This window comes from Mustela lutreola, chromosome 12, assembly GCF_030435805.1.
Source record: "Mustela lutreola isolate mMusLut2 chromosome 12, mMusLut2.pri, whole genome shotgun sequence".
Classification (NCBI taxonomy): Eukaryota; Metazoa; Chordata; class Mammalia; order Carnivora; family Mustelidae; genus Mustela; species Mustela lutreola.
Window position 1 is genome coordinate 3,999,127 of NC_081301.1, and position 22,833 is coordinate 4,021,959.

The following is a 22,833-nucleotide window of genomic DNA, read 5'->3' on the forward strand; positions in this document are numbered from 1 at the left end:
AGTTTTACACTGACCCAGAATAGTTCTACCCTACTTACTTACTCAGAGTCTACAATCATACGTCATATTTGGTAGGATGAGTACTCAGGATATGGGGAATCTTAAAATTGAAGGCACCTTAGATTTGAGGAAATAATTATGTGATAGTCATCTTAGAAATTGTTTTCTAACCAAGTTTGTACCATTTCCTCCTTTTACTTTCAAGTCCGTCTAAAGTCCTCTTCCTTGGGAGCAGTTGGGTATGACTATCTCAGACTTAAGTGTTTGAGGAACTGGATACTGGTTTGCTTCATTTTACCACCTTGTTACTCTTTTGCCACCTAAGCCAGAGAAGGCATGAGCGCTGTGTTTTTTTAATCAAATCAAGAAAACTGCTAATGATCTTACAGGTATTTGTATGTTGCTGACCATTCTGGAGGAGCAGGCCATGGACTCACTGTTGCTAGGCTCAGACAAACAGAATGATTTCATGCAGTCAATACTTCACACCATGGAGAGGCAATCAGATGGTAATAACCTTTATTTGCGAAATGCTTTTGAATACTGTGATGTAAAATGTTAGTGTCATTGCAAGAATTTGGGTGTATGGTGTGGACAAAAGAAGAGTGAACATTTGTATGGTTAACTCACAGATTCAGATTTTTCAATTGGAAGGGGCCTTTAGAGTTTAAATTTCAGTACCTTAACCTTCATAAAATTGGAGACTGAAGCCCAGGAAAGTTAACTTACTGTTTCATGTTGAAATGCCCAATTAGTGGTAGAATCAAGACTAGCAGATATATACATGTATACACACACACACACACACACGTATATAATTTTTTAAAGATTTTATTTATTAAAAGATTTTATTTATTTGACAGAGATCACAAATAGAGAGGCAGGCAGAGAGAGAGGGAGAAGCAGGCTCCCCACCAAGCAGAGAACCCGATCAGTCTCTGGACCCTGAGATCATGACCCAAGCCAAAGGCAGAGAGGCTCAACCCACTGAGCCACCCAGGTGCCCCTAGCAGATACATTTCTAATGACCTGGTAGTTAAAATTGTGGAGAAAGCCTTCCCTGTCTCAGTGTCTTCCTTTTTCCTGGTTCTTCCTTTCACTTTGGTTCTCTAGGATTCCACTTTCCAGTATGGTAACTGTTAGCCAAATGTGGCTATTTAAACTTAAACTAATTACAGTTAAATGAAGAATTCAGTTTTGCGGTCCTACAAGGTGTGTTTCCAGTGCTCAGTAGCCGCATATACCCGGTAGTTACTGTATTGCGCAGTGTGGGTCAAGGACATTTCCATCAGCACAGAAAGCACTCTTGGTCAGTGCTGTTCAGATATTCTAGAAAACAGTGTAAAACTTGTAGTAATATTTATTATTATACCCTCACTTTCTTGTGCTCATGGTTGTGTCAAGCTGATGGGAAAGATCTGTACTGAATGTTTCTAATCTTTTTTTTTTTTTTTTAAAGATTTTATTTATTTATTTGACAGAGAGAGAGGAGGAAGCAGGCTCCCTGCTAAGCAGAGAGCCTGATGCGGGGCTCGATCCCAGGACCCTGAGATCATGACCTGAGCCGAAGGCAGCGGCTTAACCACTGAGCCACCTAGGCGCCCCGTTTCTAATTTTTTTTTTTAAAGATTTTATTTATTTGACAGAGATCACAAGTAGGCAGAGAGGCAGGCAGAGACAGAGAGAGGGGGAAGCAGGCTCCCCACCAAGCAGAGAGCCTGATGTAGGGCTCGATCCTAAGACCCTGGGATCATGACCTGAGCTGAAGGCAGAGGCTTTAACCCACTGAACCACCCAGGTGTCCCCGAATGTTTCTAATCCTGATGAAGTAGTAAATATGATGAAGGGTGTCAGATCCTATGAAAGTATAATGAATATCATTTCCCCCCACATTCACTTCTCTTTAGGCAATTCCCATGTGGATATAAACTCATTTGTACAAGATTCTAAAAGAGATATGTAAATATTACTCTTGAGGAGTGGGGGAAGGAGCTCATGTTCACCACAGATGGAAGGCCAGGTGGGGAGAGGGTAGCAGGTAGCACAGGCACCGCATACAGCGTACTGTCCTGGTGCACCGTCAGACCAGCGATGGCCTCAGTTCCGTCACTCCCAGGCTGACTCTGGCTCCTGCCTGACTCTGCCTGGCCGCAGCGCTCGGGACCTTTCAGAGGCATCATTGGAGGGTGTGTGGTTAGTTGAGCATCTGAAACGCATTCCTGACTCCTCTCATTATATGTGTGCTGCCGAAACGGGCACCCTGACTCCTCTTATGAACAGGTTTCATATTGCTTTGTGGCGTTCCTGGAGCCTGGAAGGGGTCGGCTTGTTCCTTGGGGGCATCAGAAGGGGCGTCTCTGTGGCTCCCCTGCACTCCTCTCTGCTGCTGGCTGGGGCGCCCACATCTGCTGAGCTTCCAGTAGTGCGTCTGAGCAGCTCTGCTAAGAAGCTGTGTCCTCAGCCCTGCCTTTGGGAGCTGGCGCATCTCCTGGCACTGCTGCGGCTCGTCCTGGAGCTGCCTCGACCATGGCTGCCACCACCCAACACCCAGTGCCCCCGCCCCCCATGTTAACTTTCGTGATCACATACCTTTTCTTGCTATGTTATTAAAGTTATTACTAATTCCTTTACCAGTATTTACTACATTTGTAGTTCATTCCTTTGTGCCTTTCCCGTACAATTCTGTCTTCTCTGTTAATCCAGCTCCCCTAACCTTCTTCAGAATGGGAGTCCCCTCTTTAAGAAGGCTTTCATAATGGTCTTCAACTGATGACTTTGTTCCTTACTTGAGAGCTTACTGGACATGGGACATTGTGTCCGCTGCAGGAAAGGAAGCAAGTAGAGTTTAAGAGTCCTGAGGGAAATAAAGCAGAAAGTTCTAGGTGATCAGATAAGCTATCAGTTTGATAGGGAGGGAGCACCTGTGTCAGAAGAATGCTAGAGAAGAGTAAGGGACCAGGGAATGTTTGGTGGTGTAGGAACATTTGAGCTGGGCTTGAGGAAGGACGATTCTGATGGGTGGTGCTAATAGTGAAGGCATTCTGGTTCTTACCTGGGAAAAAACCAGCTGTTTTTGCTGTAGATAAGGTATGATTATGGAAGTCTGAAAAATGAAGCTGAAAGAAACAGTAGAGTAGGATCTTAAACGTAAGGGCATGACAGAGGGCTTTGAATTCTTGGAAGACATTAAGGAGCAATTGAAGGCCTTTGAGTGGGACGGTCTTTTGCCACTGCACGTCTCATAGAGAAGAGGGAAAGGACTGGAGGCAAGAGCTTCTCAGTAATGGGAATTCCTGTCATTTGGATGAAAAGTACGTAACAAAGCCACATTTAGATATGGATGGATGAAGGGGTGTGTATCTGCTTAGCCTAATATTAGCTAAGGGATTCAGTCCTTTACAGCAGTCCCATGGCACACACAATTCAGATCACGCTAAACCAGAATTTCTTGTATCATGCGCTTTGTTTGGTAGGAAGAATTGCTTCAGGTATGCAAACAGGGTGAGAGAGGTGAGTTTACCTAGACTATCTCAGTTTGTTCCCCATTTAAAACTTTCTTAGCAGTGTATATATAGCTTGAAAAAATGCAAAATTAACTTTAAAGTTTACCAGGCTTTTAAAAACCTGTGTTTGGCAGCACTTTATTTTAAATTTGCTGCTTTGCTTTCAGTTTTGTTGCTACGCAGATAAAGAATGCTTCATTCTCATCTTTTTCTGATGGTTTTGTAATCCACCAATCACTCTGTTGTGTTTCAGATGATAGTGTGGATCCTTTCTGGCCAGCATTACACTGTTTCATGGTGATTCTGGATCGCCTCGGATCCAAGGTTTGGGGTCAACGTATCGATCCTATTGAGGCATTTCAAACCATTATCAACAATGTGAGCTACAATAAAGAGATCCAGAATATACGGAACAGCTCTGTGAGGTTTGTTCAGTCATATAATCTCAGCGAGGAAGTCTGTTGTAACTGACTTGCAGTAGGGTTTTTTCCTTTTTGTTTTTCTTCATTTCAGTAATTTATATATATTCTTACTCTTGAAGGACCAAGTTAGAACCGGAGTCATATTTGGATGATATGGTGACTTGCAGCCAGATTGTATACAATTATAATCCCGAGAAGACCAAAAAGGTACAAAGCATTTTGAGAATTCAGATGATCCCGTATTGCCTTTGTATTGTGTAGGTAATGTTGTCCATAATTAGATGAATTACTGATCTTTCGATACATAGCTGTTCTGAATCCACTGCTGCGTGAGGGGTTTCAAACTGAACAGATGTACATGGGGAAAATGGACTCTCACTACAGGGTGATACTTTGAAAAATGAAGGGCAGTTAGGAAGGGTGGAAAGGTTACAGGATGAGGGAGATAAGTGACATGACTGGAATCAAAACCTGCTAATGGAGAGAAGACCAGAGTGCATGGAGGGGTACTCACAAACCCTTGTCCTCAACATGGAACTGTGTTTTCCATTTTGGGGGGGCGTGTGTATATATGTGAACCGAAGTGGGAAAACTAGGCGATATATATTCTTGTTTATAGCTCTGTATTCTATCTGTCATGAATTCTGTTTGCTTGTCTAATGTCTGTATTTCTTTCACTTTAGGATTCGGGGTGGAGATCAGCCATTTGCCCGGATTATTGTCCTAACATGTATGAAGAGATGGAAACATTAGCCAGTGTGCTTCAGTCAGATATTGGTCAAGACATGCGTGTTCATAACAGCACGTTTCTGTGGTTCATCCCTTTTGTTCAGTCCCTCATGGATCTTAAGGATTTGGGTGTGGCTTATATAGTGGAGGTTATTCATCATCTGCACTCCGAAGTCAAAGATGTCCTCAACCAAACAGATGCTGTTTGTGACAAAGTTACTGAATTTTTTCTCCTAATTTTGGTGTCCGTGATTGAGCTGCATAGACATAAAAAATGTCTGCATCTGCTGTGGGTTAGTTCCCAGCAATGGGTAGAAGCTGTTGTAAAATGTGCCAAGCTTCCTACCACTGCATTTGCACGGAGTTCCGAGAAGTCATCTGGAAATTGCTCCAAAGGAACAGCAATGATATCATCTCTGTCATTGCATTCAATGCCATCGAATTCTGTGCAGCTGGCTTGTGTGCAGCTGATTAGAAGTCTCCTTAAAGAAGGTTATCAGCTTGGGCAGCAAACTCTATGTAAGCGATTCTGGGATAAGCTCAACTTATTTCTGCGTGGAAATTTATCGCTAGGTTGGCAGTTGACTACTCAGGAAACCCATGAATTACAAACTTGTTTAAAGCAAATTATTAAAAACATAAAAGTCAAAGTACCTCAATATAACACTTTTGTGGATCTGAGTCCTGCATGTAAAAGCTCTCCTGCATCTTACAGTAAAGAAGAAAATGAACAAATAGATAGGAAGTCTAATAAAGACCTGTCCTGTCTAGAAAGCTCCAGCCCAACATTTCCTAAAGAACCAATGAAAGCGGAGACCTATAAGATGCAAGAGAATGTGTTGATCAAAGCAAATAACACTGTAGAAGAGGATAATGAGCAAAATTTTATAAAAGACTGGAAACTAGAAGATCATGTCCCAGCCGAGTCATGCATAAAGAAGAGTAGTAAAAACCTTTTCACTGAAAAAGGTCAAGATCACGTTAAAAAAAGTACAGGGAAGCAGAAGTCTGTGAAAGAGAATTGTACTTCAAGGAATGATCCAGAAAGGGGATGTGACAGAGGAATAATCATGTCAACACGTTTGTTAACCAGCTCTAGCACTGAATCTCTGGAGAAGGCATCCACATCAACTGAGGATTTCTCTTTCAAAGATGATGCTCTTGGCAAAACCTCAAAATCAAAAACTAAGGCACGTAAAGATGAAATCTGTGCTAAGTTATCACATGTAATAAAGAAGCAACACAGGAAAGGAACTTTGGTCAGTAATACTGGTAATTTAGAGGAAAACCTAGCTGTGTCTAACATTGACAGTTTCTATTCAAGGAAAGATTCAGGAGGTCAGAAAGGGGACGGCTTTATGCACAATCTCTCTTTAGATCCTAATGGCCTTCTGGATGATAAAAATGGGGAACAAAAATCTCAAAACAGTTTATTGCTGAAAAAGAAACCACTGAAGAGTGAAGAATTAGATATTTTCTCGTCCCATGAAAACAGCTATCAAATACAGGAATGTCACATTGATAATAAAGATTTGGTCTCATTTACGGAAGTGACCAACACTTTTGTGAAGAAAACTTCTCCCTTCAAAGATCCTGTGACTGTTCTTGAATCAAGAGATAAGGAAAGTAGCAAGAACACTAGTCAGTTGTCTTCTCACTTGAGAGAACAAGCTCTTGGCCTGAGTCCTCAGTCTGACACCTTAACAGATTCTCAGGTAGACAGAGACCTCCACAAGTTATCTTTAATAGCTCAGGCCAGTGTTATTAAGTTCCCATCAGATTCAACTCAAAAAAGCTCATCCCAGTTACAAAGAAGAGTGAAAGATGGCAGAAGGCGTTTCCTGGCTGACCAGAATAATACTGGGGAAGCCTGCCGCGGCCAGATTATTATTATTTCAGATTCTGATGATGATGACGATGATGATGAAATCCTGGGTTTTGAGAGACATATTAAGCAAGATAAAATAGGCATCAAGAAAGAATGTCCGGAGCAGCATACTTCAGTAGCTAATGCGAATGTGGAAAAGAAGCTAATAAAGGAAGAGGAGACAAAGTCCCTTTTGCAGTTTGAGGAATCGGATTCTCAGATTTTTGAGTTTGAAAGTCCAGGTGAAGTGTTTTCTGTTTGGCAAGATCAGGAACCAGACAAGAATTCAGTTCAAGAGAATGAGAAAAATTCTTGTTCAGCTGACATAGCTGATATCACAAATGATTGGGGTTATGAAACAGATTATGTATCTGAAGAGGTTATTAAGAAAGTAGCAGAAGGCATTGAAAAACACACAGAACCGCAGAGCAGTATTTCTGTTGGGGAAATTCGTGAAACTGAAGTAAAAAAACGTAAGCGAAAACGATTTGAAAAACCTATGGCTGAAGATCATCCAAGACCTTCACCTTCTGATAGAAATGAGGACCAGCCTGATATTCTTAATGAGAGAAGTGTGACTGAAAATGATTTTAAAAGTGTGGACCTAAGGACAAGTCCCAGTTCAAGTGTTCAGAGAGACAAAGACACTACAGTTGCACTAAAGAAGTCTTCTCCAAAGCTTCGTTCTTATTCCAAACCCATTAGGAGAGTCCCACTTTCTAAAACTCCTAAGAAAACGCATTCAGATACCAAGAAAGGGCAGAGTAAAAGTTCAAATTACATCAGTTGTAGGACCACTCCTGCTATAGTTCCACCAAAGAAGTTGCGCCAGTGCCCTGAGCCAACTTCAACAGTTGAGAAACTTGGTCTAAAGAAGGCTCCTCGTAGGGCATTTGAGTTGTCTCAGCGATCTCTAGAGTATTTAGTTCAGTTACGCGACCATGGCAAAACTGTTGGAGTGGTTGATACTAGAAAAAAGACTAAGTTAATTTCCCCTCAGACTCTCTCTGTGAAAAATAATAAGAAACTGCTGACAAGTCAAGATCTTCAGTTGCGAAGGCAGATGAGATCCAAATCACAAAAAAATAGACAAGGACTTTCAGATTATGAAAGTAAAGATACTACAAGAGCAGGACCGTGTGCAGCACAGAATTCTGACATACTTGTCCCAGAATCAGATGGTTCAGATTATAGTTCTAAAGGAGGAACTGAGGTGGTTGCTAACACCACTGGGAAACAGTCAATGAAACGTGCATCTAAAGAACCAGAACCCATGAAAACAAAATACGTCTCTCAAGTGACAGATGATACTTGCCTCTTGAGCCCGTGTGCTTCTGTTGTGTTAAATGGAAGAATACCAACAAATGAAATAAATGTCTCTGCTTCAGCCAACCCCTTAGGTGGAAGTGACCCAATAGTACATCGTTTAGAGTTGGCAACTTTGAAAGACGGAGAGCTGGACTCGAACAGTGATACAGAAGATGAGAATATATTTCTGACACAGCACAACCCTGAAGATATGGATTTGTGTTCACAGGTGGAGAACGGTAATGAGAAACTCATTGAAGTAATTCGTGGCAAAGATAAAGCACAGGTGGAAGAAGATTCTGTAAGTCGGCCTCAGTTGGAATCTTGGAGTAGCACAAAATGTAAGTACAAAGATTGTGTTGAAACACCGAAAAACCAGGGTGAATACTGCGCAAAACACTGTGAAGCCAAAGCAGCCGATGAAGATGTATTTCGTAAACCTGGCTTGCCTCTTTCTGCATCTAAGCCTTCGAGACCTTCCACTGCTAAGATTTTTAGCTCAAGTAGTACTTCACGAATTGCTAATCTTTCTAAGTCTTTGGAAAGTACCCCTGCACTTCCACCAGCTCTAAAAAATAAGTCAAGTGGGGCACAGGCTGTTTCGAAAGTCCCACAGCCAGCCTCTGTGTTGTCTCCAAAGCCGGCGGGTGAAGTGAAGAGTTTGTGCAATGTTCTTCATCCTCAGACTCCAAATAATTCCAACAGGCAAGGTTACAAACTGACGTTTGGTGAAAGCAAATCCTTCTCAGCTTCCACTCCAGTCAACATTCTCTTGTCATCACAGTCCATCTCTGACACCTTTGTCAAAGAGGTCTTAAAATGGAAATATGAAATGTTTGTGAACTTTGATCAGTGCGGGCCCCCAGCAAGCCTTTGTCAGTCCATCTCAAGACCTGTGCCTATCAGATTTCAAGATTGTGGCGATTATTTTAATGTTTTTTTCCCTTTGATGATACTGAATACTTTCGAAACAGTAAGTATATTTTAATTGTATACGTGCCAAGACTTTGAAGTTGCTTCTTTTTTTATTTTGGTAGTGATTAGAGTATAGTTAAAATAACTGACCTAGTTTTGATTTAGTTGGAGCTTTGAGATTATATGTTGAACGGACGTTTATGCCAGACACTGTTCTAGTTGCTGGTGGTACAGAAGAATACTTTCTTAACCTCTGCCCTTCTGGGGCCTCTAGACACAATTCAGAGTGCTAATGAACCAAGTCCAGAGGTAGCACAGGAGTGTTTTTTGATACAGAGGTAAGGGAAGACATCTCAGAGGAGATAATTTCCCTTCTACATATATTTTTAAGTAATAACAAACCTTTACTGAAGTTTTCTTGAGGAGGTGGCATGGGGTAAATTACATTGAACAACACAAAGCAGTAAATCCTAAATTCCATTTTAGATATCTGTCTTCCCAGTTTCTCACTCATCCTAGCAATTGCTCTCTCCCTTCAATCGCCTCCCCTGTCTCAGTGCATATTCTGGTTCTTCTGTCTTCCTTACTCCCCCTGGTGAGGATTGCCAAGTAAAATACAAGATTCCCAGTTAAATTTTAATCTCAGAAAAACAGCTAATGATTCTTTCAAGTGTAAGCATCCAACCTGCTTTGAAAACAAAGCAGGTTGGGGTGAGAAGTTACATTTTTACTTTTTCAAGTTACTTAAAAAAAAAAAATGAGTGTGTAACAACCTGAATTTCTTAAAAACATAAGCAAGAACACTGAGATAAATATTTGTGTACTCATTCACCTGCAGGTATTTGGGTGGCCCATACGTGTCAAGTTTTTATTACAGGCCTCTGCCTTCTAAATGTGAGAATTTCAGATTAGGAGAAGGGCCCTAGTATATCTAGCACAGAGGGCATAGGGCATTTCTGACAGAAAGGTTCAATAAGAAATAAGTGTTTACACTGGTACCAGAAGGAATCCAGCATGAGAAGTATATTCCAGGCAAGGTGAGGGGAGATACTAAGGGGGGAATCCCGCTCAGCATGTTGAAGGAAAAGGAAATGTATCACATGAAGGGGCAAGTGTGCTACGTAAGATCATCAAGTAAATTGTGAATATTTGTTAAAAAACTTGAATCAGAGCATCCTTAAAATATACTTTATATCAATTTATGCCCTCAATTTTAGCCATTGTTGTAAGATTTAGTTTAATAGTATTTCAAAAGCATTAGAAACAACTAACTGACAAAGGATCTTTAACATCTCCGTAATAGCAAAGTGAAATACTGATGTAGTATTAGGAGAATTATTTTCTTCCCATAGAAATATTCTTAGCTTAGTGAGCAGTATATGTAGTTAAATGTGCTTGGGAAAATAAATTTTATTCATTTTGAAGCTAATTTTTTCTTTAATCTTTATTCTTCCTGGAAAATTTGCTGAGAAGCCATTCACAGCCCTTAAATTTAGGACAGATGTATTTTTTATTTACTCTTCCCTAAATTAAGAGCTAATCCTATATTCCTTTCAGGACATTTTTGTATCTCTAGTCTTTTCAAAACAGAATAGGCACAAGTTCTATTTATATATACACAAGGGTTTATTTTTTATGTTTTATTTTTTATTATTTGAGAGAGAGCACAAGCTGGTAGAAGGGGTGGTTGAGGGAGAGGGGGAAGCAGGTTTCCCACTGAGCAGGAAGCCCTGACATTGGGCTTGATCCCCAGACCCAGAGATCATGACCTGAGCTGAAAGCAGACACTTAACTGACTGAGCCACCCAGGCACTCTCTACATATACAAAGTTTGAAATAGTCAAATACTTTTGTAAAAAATGGCACGTACCCGTCATCCCCTCAGTAATCATTTTTTATTCTCAGTGGATCCTTTTGATGTCTGCTTTCTACTTCCATATTTCTAAAACGTATCACTCATGTGACATCTTAATTTTTCAGTTTTAGGCATTTTTCTGTTGCTATAGGAAGTACCTTTTTTTCCAACCCTGCGTTTGCACACATCTTTCCTGCCCCTCATCCTCATTACAGAGCTGTTTTATGATTTTTAGGTCAGTGTTTGTTGTTTTGACTTTATAAAAGGTATCCTTTTCTAACGGCTAAGTCATATAGTCTGCTATATGTTTATGCCAGACGTAACTACTTTTCCTTTCGTTCTCAACTCTTGGCTTTCTCTGGATTTACTATCTCATTTAACTTTCTGTATACTTTCAGTTAGATTCAGACTCTCTTGGATGTTTAAATCTCTAATGGTCAGGTACATGAAGTAATCTGTAAGTTTCATAGTCTTGGTTTATGGGGGTTAACCCAGAGGACTCCCCACCCTCATCCCAGGCCTTGTGTTTCCTTCTTTCCTGTGTAGGCTCTCTTTCTCTTGTGCCCCTAGTCGTCTTTCTTAGATATGCCATCATTTTAGGAAGGTATAGCCTTCCAGCTTCCTGAGAAAGGATGTGTGGATGATAAAGTTTTGACACCTTTCATGTCTTAAAATGTCTTTGATTTTCTCACTTTTTCTACTCTCCATCTCACTTTTCTTTTTCTGCTTTATTGGAGGCTTTCTCACCTATTGAATTTTTTTAACATACTTTGAGTTTCATGGGACTCTTGGTCTCTAAAGATTCTGTTTTATAGGATCTTGTTCTTTTCATGGGCATGGCATTTCTTTATTGTCTGCAATTTGTTAATGATAGTTTTAAAGTTAGTTAAAAAAAAAGTTCTCTTTGCGTGGTTCCTGTTCCCCCAGTTGCTTTTTGCCTGTTCATTTTACTGTATACAGACCTTTTACATTAACTCTTCAGATAGCTAATGATTTGCGGTGATCTACTCACAGTTAAGAACAGGACACTGAAAAGCAGATAGGAACATTATTCATAGTAGCCCAAAAGGGGAAATAACCCAGATATCCATTAGCTGAAGAATGGACAAAATACTAATGTCCATACAATGAAGTGAAATTCAGTTCTAAAAAGGAGTAAGCCAAAAAAAAAAAAAAAAAAAAAAAAAGAGTAAGCCATTATCTGCTGCTTTTACATGTTCATTGATGAACCTTGAAAAATTATTATATATTATAATGTAATATTATATAATATATATTGTTACTGTTACTATTATGCTGATATCTGCAACTAATACTATATGTCCGGTATACTTCACTGAAAAAGAAAATATATTGGGAAGTGAAAGAAGATACAGATGGCCATATACTATAAGATTACATTTATATGGAATGTCTAGAATAGGTAAATCCATAAAGACAGAAAGTAGATTATTGGTTACCAGGGATTGGGTGGAGGAGGGGAAGGAGACTCCCAATAGGTATAGGGTTTATTTTGAGATGATGCAAGTGTTCTGGAATTTAAGTAATGGTGATAGCTCAATGAAATAGTGAATATACTGAAAACCACTAAAAGGGTACACTTTAAAATGGTGAATTTTATATTGTGTGAAATACATCTCAGTTTGTGAAAATGCTGTAAATAAAAGGCGGGGGGATGAATTTAAATAGTGATGGGTTAAAAGAGATGCTTAAGAATACCTGAAACTCCTCCTGTGCTAAAATGATCCTTTTTATTGCACTGTGCAAGTTAAATGTGATCTGAAGGACACCAGAACACGGTGGAACCCAGCGTTAATTTCATTCTTTGTGTGAAGATTGTATGATTCAGGGTAGTTACAAATCTGTTTTGTTGTGTATAAGATTAAAGAGAAGCTCTGAGTGAAAGGGTAGGACAGTTAAGTGTTAGCATTTTGTCGTGAAGCCCCATCCCCACACTTACATGTCAACATCTGTAGGCTTTTTTCCTCTCTTAAGTGAGGTCAGATTTTCCAAAGGATCTTCAGATATTTCGCCTGGAGGGGGTAGGTCTGATGGGGAGCTGACCAGGGAGCTGACTGAGGGATGAGGGTCGGGGGACAGAGGGAAGGGGGGCCTGGCATTCAGTGTAGAAGCATTTGGCTAATTGCCCTCTTTGTCAGTACCGGATCTCCACCATACCTGCTGTCTCCAAGGCTGAAGACTGTATTTTACCCTCTCCGTAGACAGAATCTCTGCAGCGTTTTGTGGGTAGCAGTGAGGGGCTGTCTCCCTTCAGTCCTCCTTCCAGATCAGAGGTCTCCATCACATAGCTTACCGGTTGCAGCTTGGCTTCTTGGGCTTTCTGAGTCCGCTACCGTTCATCCAGCTGCTTTCCAGCTTCCAGCATTTTGAGACACGTGTCTTATGTTCTTTGTCCTAAAGAACTAATCCTGTTTTTAAAAATTTCTTTGGTGGAGCACCTGGGTGGCTCAGCAGGTTAAGTGTCTGCCTTTGACTCAGGTCATGATCTCAGGGTCCTGGGATCGAGCCCCGCATTGGGCTCTCTCTTTGCCTGCCTCTCTGCCTGCTTGTGATCTCTGTCTGTCAAATAAATAAATAAAATATTTGAAATCACACAAAAAATATTTCTTTGGTGTTTTGGTGGGGTATCAAGAGGGGTGAACGGGGAAATGGCTGTGTTCAGGCTCTTTCTTTTCTTTTTTTTTTAAAGATTTTATTTATTTATTTGACAGGGAGAGATGACAAGCAGGCAGAGAGGCAGGCACAGAGAGAGGAGGAATCAGGCTCCCTGCTGAGCAGAGAGCCTGATGTGGGGCTCGATCCCAGGACCCTGAGATCATGACCTGAGCTGAAGGCAGCGGCTTAACCCACTGAGCCACCCAGGTGCCCCAGGCTCTCATTTTTATTTGAAATTTTCTTTTTCCTTTTTTAACCATACAGCTTAAGCAACATTGTTTTAGCATTTCTTTCTTTTTTTCTTTTTTAGATTTTATTTATTTGACAGAGAGATAAGTAAGCAGAGAGGCAGAGAGAGAGGGGAAAGCAGGCTCCCCACTGAGCAGGGAGCCCGATTTGGGGCTCCATCCCAGGACCCTGAGATCATGACCTGAACTGAAGGCAGAGGCTTAGCCCACTGAGCCACCCAGGCACCCCATTAGCATTTCTTGTGTTTATTCAGGCCAACAGTTATTGGTGGTATTAAGATGCCTTGATTTTAATTTTTATTCTAATGAGCCACAGACTGTGGCGTCAACCACAGCCCTGGACCAAGGCTCATTACCCTCATTCTGATGGAATTTGACTTCATAATGTTTGTTAATAGAATGCTGTTTGGTTGGTATCTTATTTAGGACATAAAGCATATTTAGTCACTATGTCTTACTGCAGGTGAAGTGACATTATGTAAATTAACACTTGGTGCAAAAGACAGATGAGAGCAAATTCAAGTTCTGGCAATATGAGTCTTTTATTATACTGATGTGCCTGATAGAAGATACATTTGTTTTTTAATCCTTACATTTAATGCATAAAAGGATTAGACAAATGTTTGCCATTTTGGCAGGTTCCCCTTTTTTGGGGGGTTGTGGCAAATGCTCCTTTATCTTAATGTTTATATTTGCTGTCTTTGTCTGCAGTTCTCTCCTGTTACCAGGCTCATTGTAGGTTGTAGGATAGGGAGCAGGTAGGAAGAAAGTGCTCTTCTAGGGTCCTGACTTTGATTGTCAGTACTTAAATCCCCTGTAGTGAAATTGCTTCTTTAGCTCATCTCAGATTGTAATTTATTCTGAAAGGAAGCAAAACAGGTTGATATAAATCACACTTGGAAACTGCTCTTGAGACCTGGCAGGGAGCTGCAGAAGAGCATTCTGTGCAGGGTAGAGGGGCATGACAGGAATGTGATGCTTTGAGATGGGGACTAACTGAGCATGTATGAGCAGAGAGATTAGGCTGGTTTGACTGGAGTGAAGGAACTGAGGGGAAAAGGGAAATATAATAAGATTGGAGAAGTAGGCAGGAGCCAGATGGTATATGGCCCTGGAAACTATGGGTTGGGGTTTCATCTTCAGTTTAATGAGAAAGTGCTGGAAGATGTTTAGTTGGTGTTAGGGTGGGGGGTAGTAATACGCAGTAGATTGCAGTTTTTTACCCATCATTCTTGGTTGCTCCATGGAGAATAATCTGGAAAGGCAAGCATAGATGCTATATAGATGTGTTAAGGGGCTGTTAGAATAGCCTGGGAGAAAGGCAATGGTAGTTTGGTTTGGGTGGCGGCTGTGGAAGTAAAGAGAAGTGAAGTCATTGTGGGTAAATTTTGGAGATTTATTGATGGAATGGATGTTGGAATTCAGGAAAGAGAAGATGATTCTGAGGCTTTTTGCTTAAGCATCTGGTTAGGTGATGATGCTGTTTACCGGGCATCACATGCATTTGGGCTAATGGCAGTCTCTTCTGCAAGTGACATCATAGAAGCCAGAGGGTTGTAGTTGAATGTGTTAGATGAATATATATTGTGGGAAAGCCTAGGGGCAGGTAGGACACATGATGTGGTCTCAGAGTGGGAAAGAAATGATAGACCAGACTAGAAGAACTGCCACAGATGGGAGTTAGAGTGGATTTTTTACTTTGCCCTTTTTTCCTTCCTCTCATCCTGCTGGGCTAGAACACTGCTTTGATGTTACCTTGTAGTGCAGAGCAGAAAAATTGCAGCTAGCTCATGTCTGCCAAAAGTAGTAGGTAGCATTAGGGTTGTTCTATAGCCCAGCCCATATGAGGCATGGCTGACAGTAAGAGTCTTTGAATTCCTGGATTCTTGAAAGTTCTCATCCCTGGGACTAGGTTATTATAACCAAGGGAGTCAGAGTTTGAAAAACATAAGTCCTGGGATAGATTTGCTGATTATAATATTACCATGCTCATTCCATGAGGTATGTTCCCCCCCATTCCCCCCTACCCCATTCATAAGCAGAGGCACAAAAGCTAGAGTGGTGTTGGGATTTAGCTGCTTTCCCTCCTCCCCTGCCCCATGTACCTTTCCAAGTGATGTGCCTAGTATCAGTGGGGAGTATGAATTCAAGAGGGGGAAAGATGAGTCTCCTTGGAGTACAGTCACTATAAGGGAAAAGTAGCAAACTGGAAAATACAGAGAAGATAAAGCAAAAGTAGTGGAGCAGACAAAAAGATTTTAGTCCTAAGCACGTTAAGTATTTTCAGAGATAAAGGAGAGAACATGAAACACGAAGCAGGAGAAACTGTAACAATGCAGAGAAGATAGTGTGGCTGAAAGAGATAATAGTTGAAATCAAGAATTCATAAGTGGCATGAATAATAAATATACACAATTTGAGGTATCAGGAAAGGATGGAAGTGGGAAATAAAAAAGAAAAGGTACAGGTTTGGTACAAGTACAGTTCTGTGTGTAATAAGGAGCTCAGGAGGGAAAAAATGAGCTGAGATGATAAAACTGGAAATTTGCCAGTTAAGAGTTTGGGTTGAGAGGGTTCTTATATAGAGAATATAACTAAGCACACATGTACCATAACAGTTGCAGCAAGACCTTGATGTACTAGTCTTGCTGCAACTAGAATGTACTGAGAGGCAAGTTCCAGTAGTAACACTCTCTGCCAGAGGCATGCGTAAAAAGAGCTAGAAAAGTTAAAATGAAAGAAAGGAAAAAGAGGGTAACAGAAGAACATGAACAAAAGAAAGCAGGACTGCAGTTTTACAATCAAAATTAAATGTGAAAATAATTCAGAAATACAAAGACAGGTACTCATAGAAGGAATATTAACCCATTAAGAACATAGAACCAACCATGAGCATGTGTGGATGCAGTGGTTTAATCTCAAAATATTCAAAGCAGCAACTGAAAGAGCAGTTGACAATGACAATGTCATTGTCATTGTCAAACAGCAGTGAATAATTAGAAGCGTCATAATCCTGATCATTTGCAGATGGTATCATTATCTACATAGAAACTCCGGTAGAATCAGTAGTTGGGTACAAGGTTGATGTGCAGAAAAAATGTTCCTTTATAGCTGTAATAATTAGCTAGAATGTATGAAAGAAGTATCAGTTATAATCAGACCCAAACTGCAGACATGTTAAGAGCTTAGCAGCGAATGCATGAGGTATTTATGGAGAACATTTGAGTCTTAACTCTATTTTAAAGGCCATTAAGAAAGAGTGAACCAATGAAGAGAGGTACCATGTTCATGGATAAGACAATTTAACATTGTAAAAATATGACTTCTCTCGGAATCTATACAGTTGATACAGTTTCAGTTAAAATTCCAGCAGGATTTTTTTAAAAAGCTGCAGGGAGGGACAAAAGTAAAGGGAGAAGCAGACTCCCCGCTGAGCAGGGAGCCCAACTTGGGACTCTGTCCCAGAATCCTGGGACTATGACCTGAGCTGAAGGAAGATGCTTAAGCAGCTGAGCCACCTAGGTGCCTCCAAGCAGGACATTTTTTGAAGAGCTTTATAAGCATTTTAAAATTTATGTAAAGAATAAAATATTTTAGGGCGCCTGGGTGGCTCAGTGGGTTGGGCCGCTGCCTTCGGCTCAGGTCATGATCTCAGGGTCCTGGGATCGAGTCCCGCATCGGGCTCTCTGCTCAGCAGAAAGCCTGCTTCCCTCTCTCTCTCTCTCTGCCTGCCTCTCTGTCTACTTGTGATCTCTCTCTGTCAAATAAATAAATAAAATCTTTAAAAAAAAAAAGAATAAAATATTTTAATAGTCATTTTGAAAAAGAACAGCATGATGGGGAGAGGGGACACTCACTCACCTTATTTAATATGAAGACATATTTAAAGCGTTGTAATTGGAGGGCATGGGAATGGGCAGACAACTCACTGAAATGGAACAGAGATCCTTTAGCTCCTGAGACCTACCCCCATCCCCGCCCCCCCAGCCTATATGACAACTTAAGGATAAGACAACTTAGGATAGACTGCCACAAGTCAGCAGGGAAAGGATAAATTGTTAGATAGTACTGGGAAAATTGGCCTACTCTAGTGGGAAAAAATTAGCCCACCTTACTGTCTTATAGCATAATAGAATCTTCAACTAACACGTGTATTTGAAAGAATTATATGAGAGAATAAACAGTATCAGAAAACACATGTCAGTTTAGGTGACTGAAGTCCTAAAAACCCAAGAAGTATTAAGCACAAGATGAAAAATTTGGGTTTTACCCTGTCAAAGTTAAAAATTTTTCAGTGAAGGACCCCATATTCTTGGTTAACAGATAGGAAGAAGAGTTAAAATATTCCCAAAGTGACAAGACCGCTAGAATATACAAAAAGCTTTTGTAAATCAACAAAAAAATAATGTGGAAATCAATAGAAGATGGACAAAAACTAAAACTAGCCATCCATCAAAGGGAAGACTAAATGGTGAATATATGTAGTGCTGCTCTAACTCACAAAGAAGAAAAGTACATTAACAGAGTGGTGAGCCAAAGTTTGTGATCCCAGCTGACCTCTTAGTTTCAGACTGAGGTGTACGCATCAGAACACACATGTCCATCCCTGGGGATCTGTTATTAAAAGATGTTATTAAAAGGATTGTTTACAGAGCGGGAACCAGTTAGGTTGGATGAATAAGATATGGCAGTTCTAACTGCAGTCAGTAGCAACAGACTCTTAAGTACTGACTGAAAACAAGTAGGCACGTTTACACTGCAGTGTCCTTTGGGTAAATATACACCGCACTGGATTTTTTTAGTGATGCTCCTTCTAGACACAGAGTGAGTGAGTGTGGAGGGTGGAAGTTCTGGCCTTGTGGGTAGAGGGAGAGAGTCCTTGCGTAGACTGTTGATGGGAGTACATCTTGCACTGGAGATGAAATCTGTTGACCTGACATCAAAAGCAAGGAGGCAAAAAGAGGGCAAGGAAGTAATCTTTGAAAGTGGAGTATGCCACCTGGATGAACCATTTTGGTGGGTTGGTTAGGACAGAAGCCAAGTAGAAAAGACGGGAATAGCAGGACTGTTTTTGGAAGAGGAAGGGGAGCAGAAAAATGGGGCAGTAGTTGGATGGTGATTCAGGAATTAAAGAAAGGTTTGTTTTGTTTGCTTCGTGGGTTTTTTTTTTCCCCATTAATAATCTTTATAAAGCATTGTCAGATTTACAGCAAAAGTGAGGACAAAGCACAGAGTTCCTATATTACCCCCCCCCCCCGTCTCCGCATGGTTTGGGTTGGTTTTTTGTTTTCCAAGAAGTAGGTCAAGGTGTATGCTGATAGGAAGAAGCAATGAGCAGGAAGAAATTGATGTAAGACAGTGGATAACTTCAGAAATTGAGTCTTAAGGAGGAAAAGAGGGATTCAGAACAAAATTAATGGGTTTGCCTTTGACTCTGTAAAGAAAGGGAAGACAGGATGTACGAGTATGAGTGGCAGTTGCTTTGTAGGTTTTGGGTTTGGTTCTGTCTTGTAACCTGTAAGGCAGCATTGGTTGTTGGGAACCACCATTGCACAAACTCCTTTTCTGCAGTGAAATAGCTGTTATTTTAATAATGGGATTTTTTTAAAATCAAGAGAATGATCTTAACCATCTCATAATCAAAGAAAATGTATGTAGTGGTAACATTTTTATAAAAATATAATGTTAGAATATTTGATCTGAAAAATTACCAAATTTTTAGAAACCTACAGTTTTATACAATAATCCCATTCTCTATATTTATTGGAAAAAAGAAGGCTGGTATGTCCTCTGAGGACACGGCCTGGCTGGACATGTCCCCCCTACCCACCCCCGCCCAGTGTAAAGAAAAGGGACACGGCATGTTTGAAGTTACAGTGTGTTGTATGATATTATAGCATTTCCGCTGTTCTGTGATAATTTGAAGAGCCAATGTTAGTTTCTGTTCAGTGTGTTGTAAATGTTCTACCCAGGGAGCTTACTTTCTAACTATACGCACGATTATTTGTCCTCCCTAGGTGATTTCTTACACACTTAATACTGCTTTGATTGACCACAAGCATTCACTTACTTGAACCTTTAACTACTATTTCACTTAGTGTGAAAATATTAGCACATGCCATTCATGATGTTTCAATTTTTGAAGTCTAGAAGGTTATGAAACAGATAAAACTGTAACTTCATCAAATGTACAAATCAGTGTATATATGGTATATTGAATATATTCATTAGTACTTTTTTTGAGTTTCTCTGTACTTTCTCAATAAGTTTGGCCTCTAGTATGCCATTATAGCTTGATGATCAGAGATCCTCTTTATTTCTGGCTCCTAAGGTTGCTTTGGAAATTAAAAACCTGCACATGTTTATAGCAGCTTTACTCGTAATTGCCATAAAGTAATTATTTTTATTAAACTATTTTTAGAGTAGTTAATTGGTTTACAGCAAAACAGAGCCGAAAGTACAGAGTTCTCATATATTCCTGTCTCTACATGCATGCATGCCCTCCCGTTACCAACATCTGGTGCCGGACTAGTACATTTGTTAGAATTGACAGATCTGCATTGACTCATTGATTTCCATTAGGGTTCACTCTTGGTCTACAGGTTTTGACAAACGTGTGATGTCCTGTGTCTACCATTATAGTATCATACGGAATAGTTACCTGCCCTAAAAATCTTCTGTGCTCTGCATGTTCATCTCTCCCTCCTCCCTAATCACTGACCGCCACCTTTTTCACTCTTCCCATAGTTTTGCCTTTCCACAATGCCATGGAGTTGGAATCCTCCATTCTTCAGACTGGCTTCTTTCACTTACTAAGCCTTTTTAAAAAATTTATTTTGAGAGAGAGAACATGCACGCTCGTGATTGCGGGTAGGGAAGAGGGGGAGAGTTTTGGATTTTGGCCATTCGAATAGGCATTTAGTGGCATCTCATTTTAATTTTCAGTCTCTAATCGCACAGGATTGTGGACATCTTGACCAGTGTTTACTTGCCATTGATATCCTCTTTGGGGAGGAGTCTCTCAGGTCTTTTGCCCATTTTGGGGTGACTTATCGTTAAGTTTTAAGGGTTCTTTATAAATTCAGGGTAATAGTCCTTTATCAGGGGTATCTCTTGCAAATATTTTCTCCAGGTCTGTGGCTTCTCTTCTCATTCTCCTGACATTGTCTTACTCAGAGCAGAACGTTTTTAATGAAGTCCAGCTCATCAGTTCTTTCTTTCATGGGTCATGCCTTTGATGTTACATCTGAAAAGTCGTCACCATATCCAAAATTCTCTAGGTTTGCTCCTGTGCTACCTCCTAGGAACTTTATAGTTTTGCATTTTACATTTAGATCTCTGATCTATTTTAAGATACTTTTTTGAAGGGTGTAATAATCTGTGTCTACCTTCATTTTTGTGAGTGCCCAGATGTTTAGCACTGTTTGTTGAAAGAGATCGTCTTTGCTCTGTTGCACTGTTTCTTGCTCCTTTGACCCGTTGACTGGGATTAGATCATTTATGCAGCTCTGTTTCTGGGCTCTCTGTTGTGTTGCATTGATCTCCTTGTTTATTCATTCATCAGTACCACACATCTTGATCACTGTAGCTTTACGGTAAGTCTTGAAATTGGGTCCTCTGACTTTGTTCTTCAGTATTGTGTTAGCTAGTCTGGATGTTTTGCCTCTCCATATAAACTTTAAAATCAGTCTGTTGATACTTTGCTGGGATTTTTATTGGGATTGCATTGAATTTATACATCAAGTTGGGAAGAATTTTTCACATTTGGACATTATTGACTCTTACTACCTTTGAACATGGAATATCTTTGTTTATTTAGTTCTTTGATATTTTCCATCAGAGTTTTGTGGTTTTTCTCATATAGCTCCTACATGTATTTTGTTAGATTTATGTTTAAGTATTTCATTTTGGGGAGTGCTAATATGCATGATTATATATTTCAAACTCCACTTATTTATTATTAGTACATATGAAATATTTTTGTACTTTAGCTTATATCCTGTAGCCTTGCTAGTCTGTTGATGGTATGGATTACATTAATTGATTTTCGAGTGTTGAACCAGTCTTACATGCCTGGGATTGATTGCACTTCATTGTTGTGGTGTGTGATTCTTTTTTATACATTGTTGGATTCCATTTGCTAATGTTTTGGTGGGGATTTTTACTTTTATGTTGGAGATACTGAGATACGGTTTTCTTTTCCTGTAATGTCTGTCTGGTTTAGTATTTGGGTAAAATGTTGGCCTCATAGAATGAGTTAGGGACTACTCTACTGCTTCTGTATTCTGGAAGAGATCATAGAGAATTAGTATAATTTCTTCCTCAAAAATTTGGTAGAATTCGCCAGTGAAGTCAGCTGGCCTGGGTATTTTCTGTTTCAGAAGGTTCCTTTTTTTATTGATTGAATTTCTTTAATAGATGTTGGCCTGTTCATGTTATCTTTTTCTTGTGTGAATTTTGGCAGATTATTTCTTTCTAGGAATAGGTCCATTTTACCTAGGTTATCACATCTGTGGTGATAGGGTTGTTCATAATATTTCTTTATCACTTTTGTGTCTGTGGGATCTGTAGTGATGGCTCTTCTTTCATTTCTGATATTGGAAATTTGTGTTGTTTTTTCCCTCAGCCTGGCTAGAAGCTCATCATTTTTATGATCTTTTCAAAGAACCAGCTTTTGGTTTCATTGATTTTTCTTACTGATTTCCTGTTTTCAATTTCATTGATTTCTGCTCTTTTATTATTTCTCTTTTTATGCTTGCTTTTAATTTAATTTGCTTTCTAGTTTTCTAGAAACTAGTTTCCTAAGGTGGAAGCTTAGATTACTGACTTTCTAATATATGCATTCAGTGTGGATAAACTTCCCTTTAAGCACTGTGTCTGCTTTTCACAAGTTGTGTTTTTCATTTTCAGTTAGTTCAATATATTTTTCAAATTTCCCTTGAAATTTCTTTGACCGTGTGTTACTTAACTCTGTTGTTCAATCTCCAGATACATTGGGCTTTTCCAGTTATCTCTGTTGTTGATTTCTAGTTTAATTCTGTTATAGTCTGGAACAGACAGCGTATGATTTCTGTCCTTTTAAATTTGTGAAAGTGGATGTGGTCTGTTTTGCCATGTGATCTTGAAATGAATGTATGATCTGCTCCTGTTGTGGAGTAGTCTAGATTTCATTTGTATCTGGCTGATTGTTGGTGCTTTTGAGTTCAGCTGTCTTTCCTAATTTTCTGCCCGTTAGATCTGTCCATTTCTGATAAAAGAATGTAAAAATAATTTTTTCTTGCAGTTCTGTCAGTTTTTGCCTCATTTATTT

At 39.9% G+C, this 22,833-nt stretch overlaps 1 protein-coding gene across 6 annotated transcripts in view; it reads left to right on the plus strand.

Annotated features, from left to right (window-relative positions):
- The window catches only part of SETX (senataxin), an 86,132-nt gene that overhangs the window by 18,967 nt on the left and 44,332 nt on the right, over positions 1-22,833 (plus strand). For all 6 annotated transcript variants that reach the window (XR_009346607.1, XR_009346606.1, XM_059143282.1 and 3 more), the window contains 4 exons: positions 390-509; positions 3,757-3,928; positions 4,045-4,132; positions 4,609-8,802. Coding sequence is in view for 4 of the 6 variants with exons in the window: in XM_059143282.1 (XP_058999265.1) it covers positions 390-509; positions 3,757-3,928; positions 4,045-4,132; positions 4,609-8,802 (4,574 nt within the window). In the remaining 2 variants the exon portion in view is untranslated. The remainder of the gene's footprint in view (positions 1-389; positions 510-3,756; positions 3,929-4,044; positions 4,133-4,608; positions 8,803-22,833) is intronic.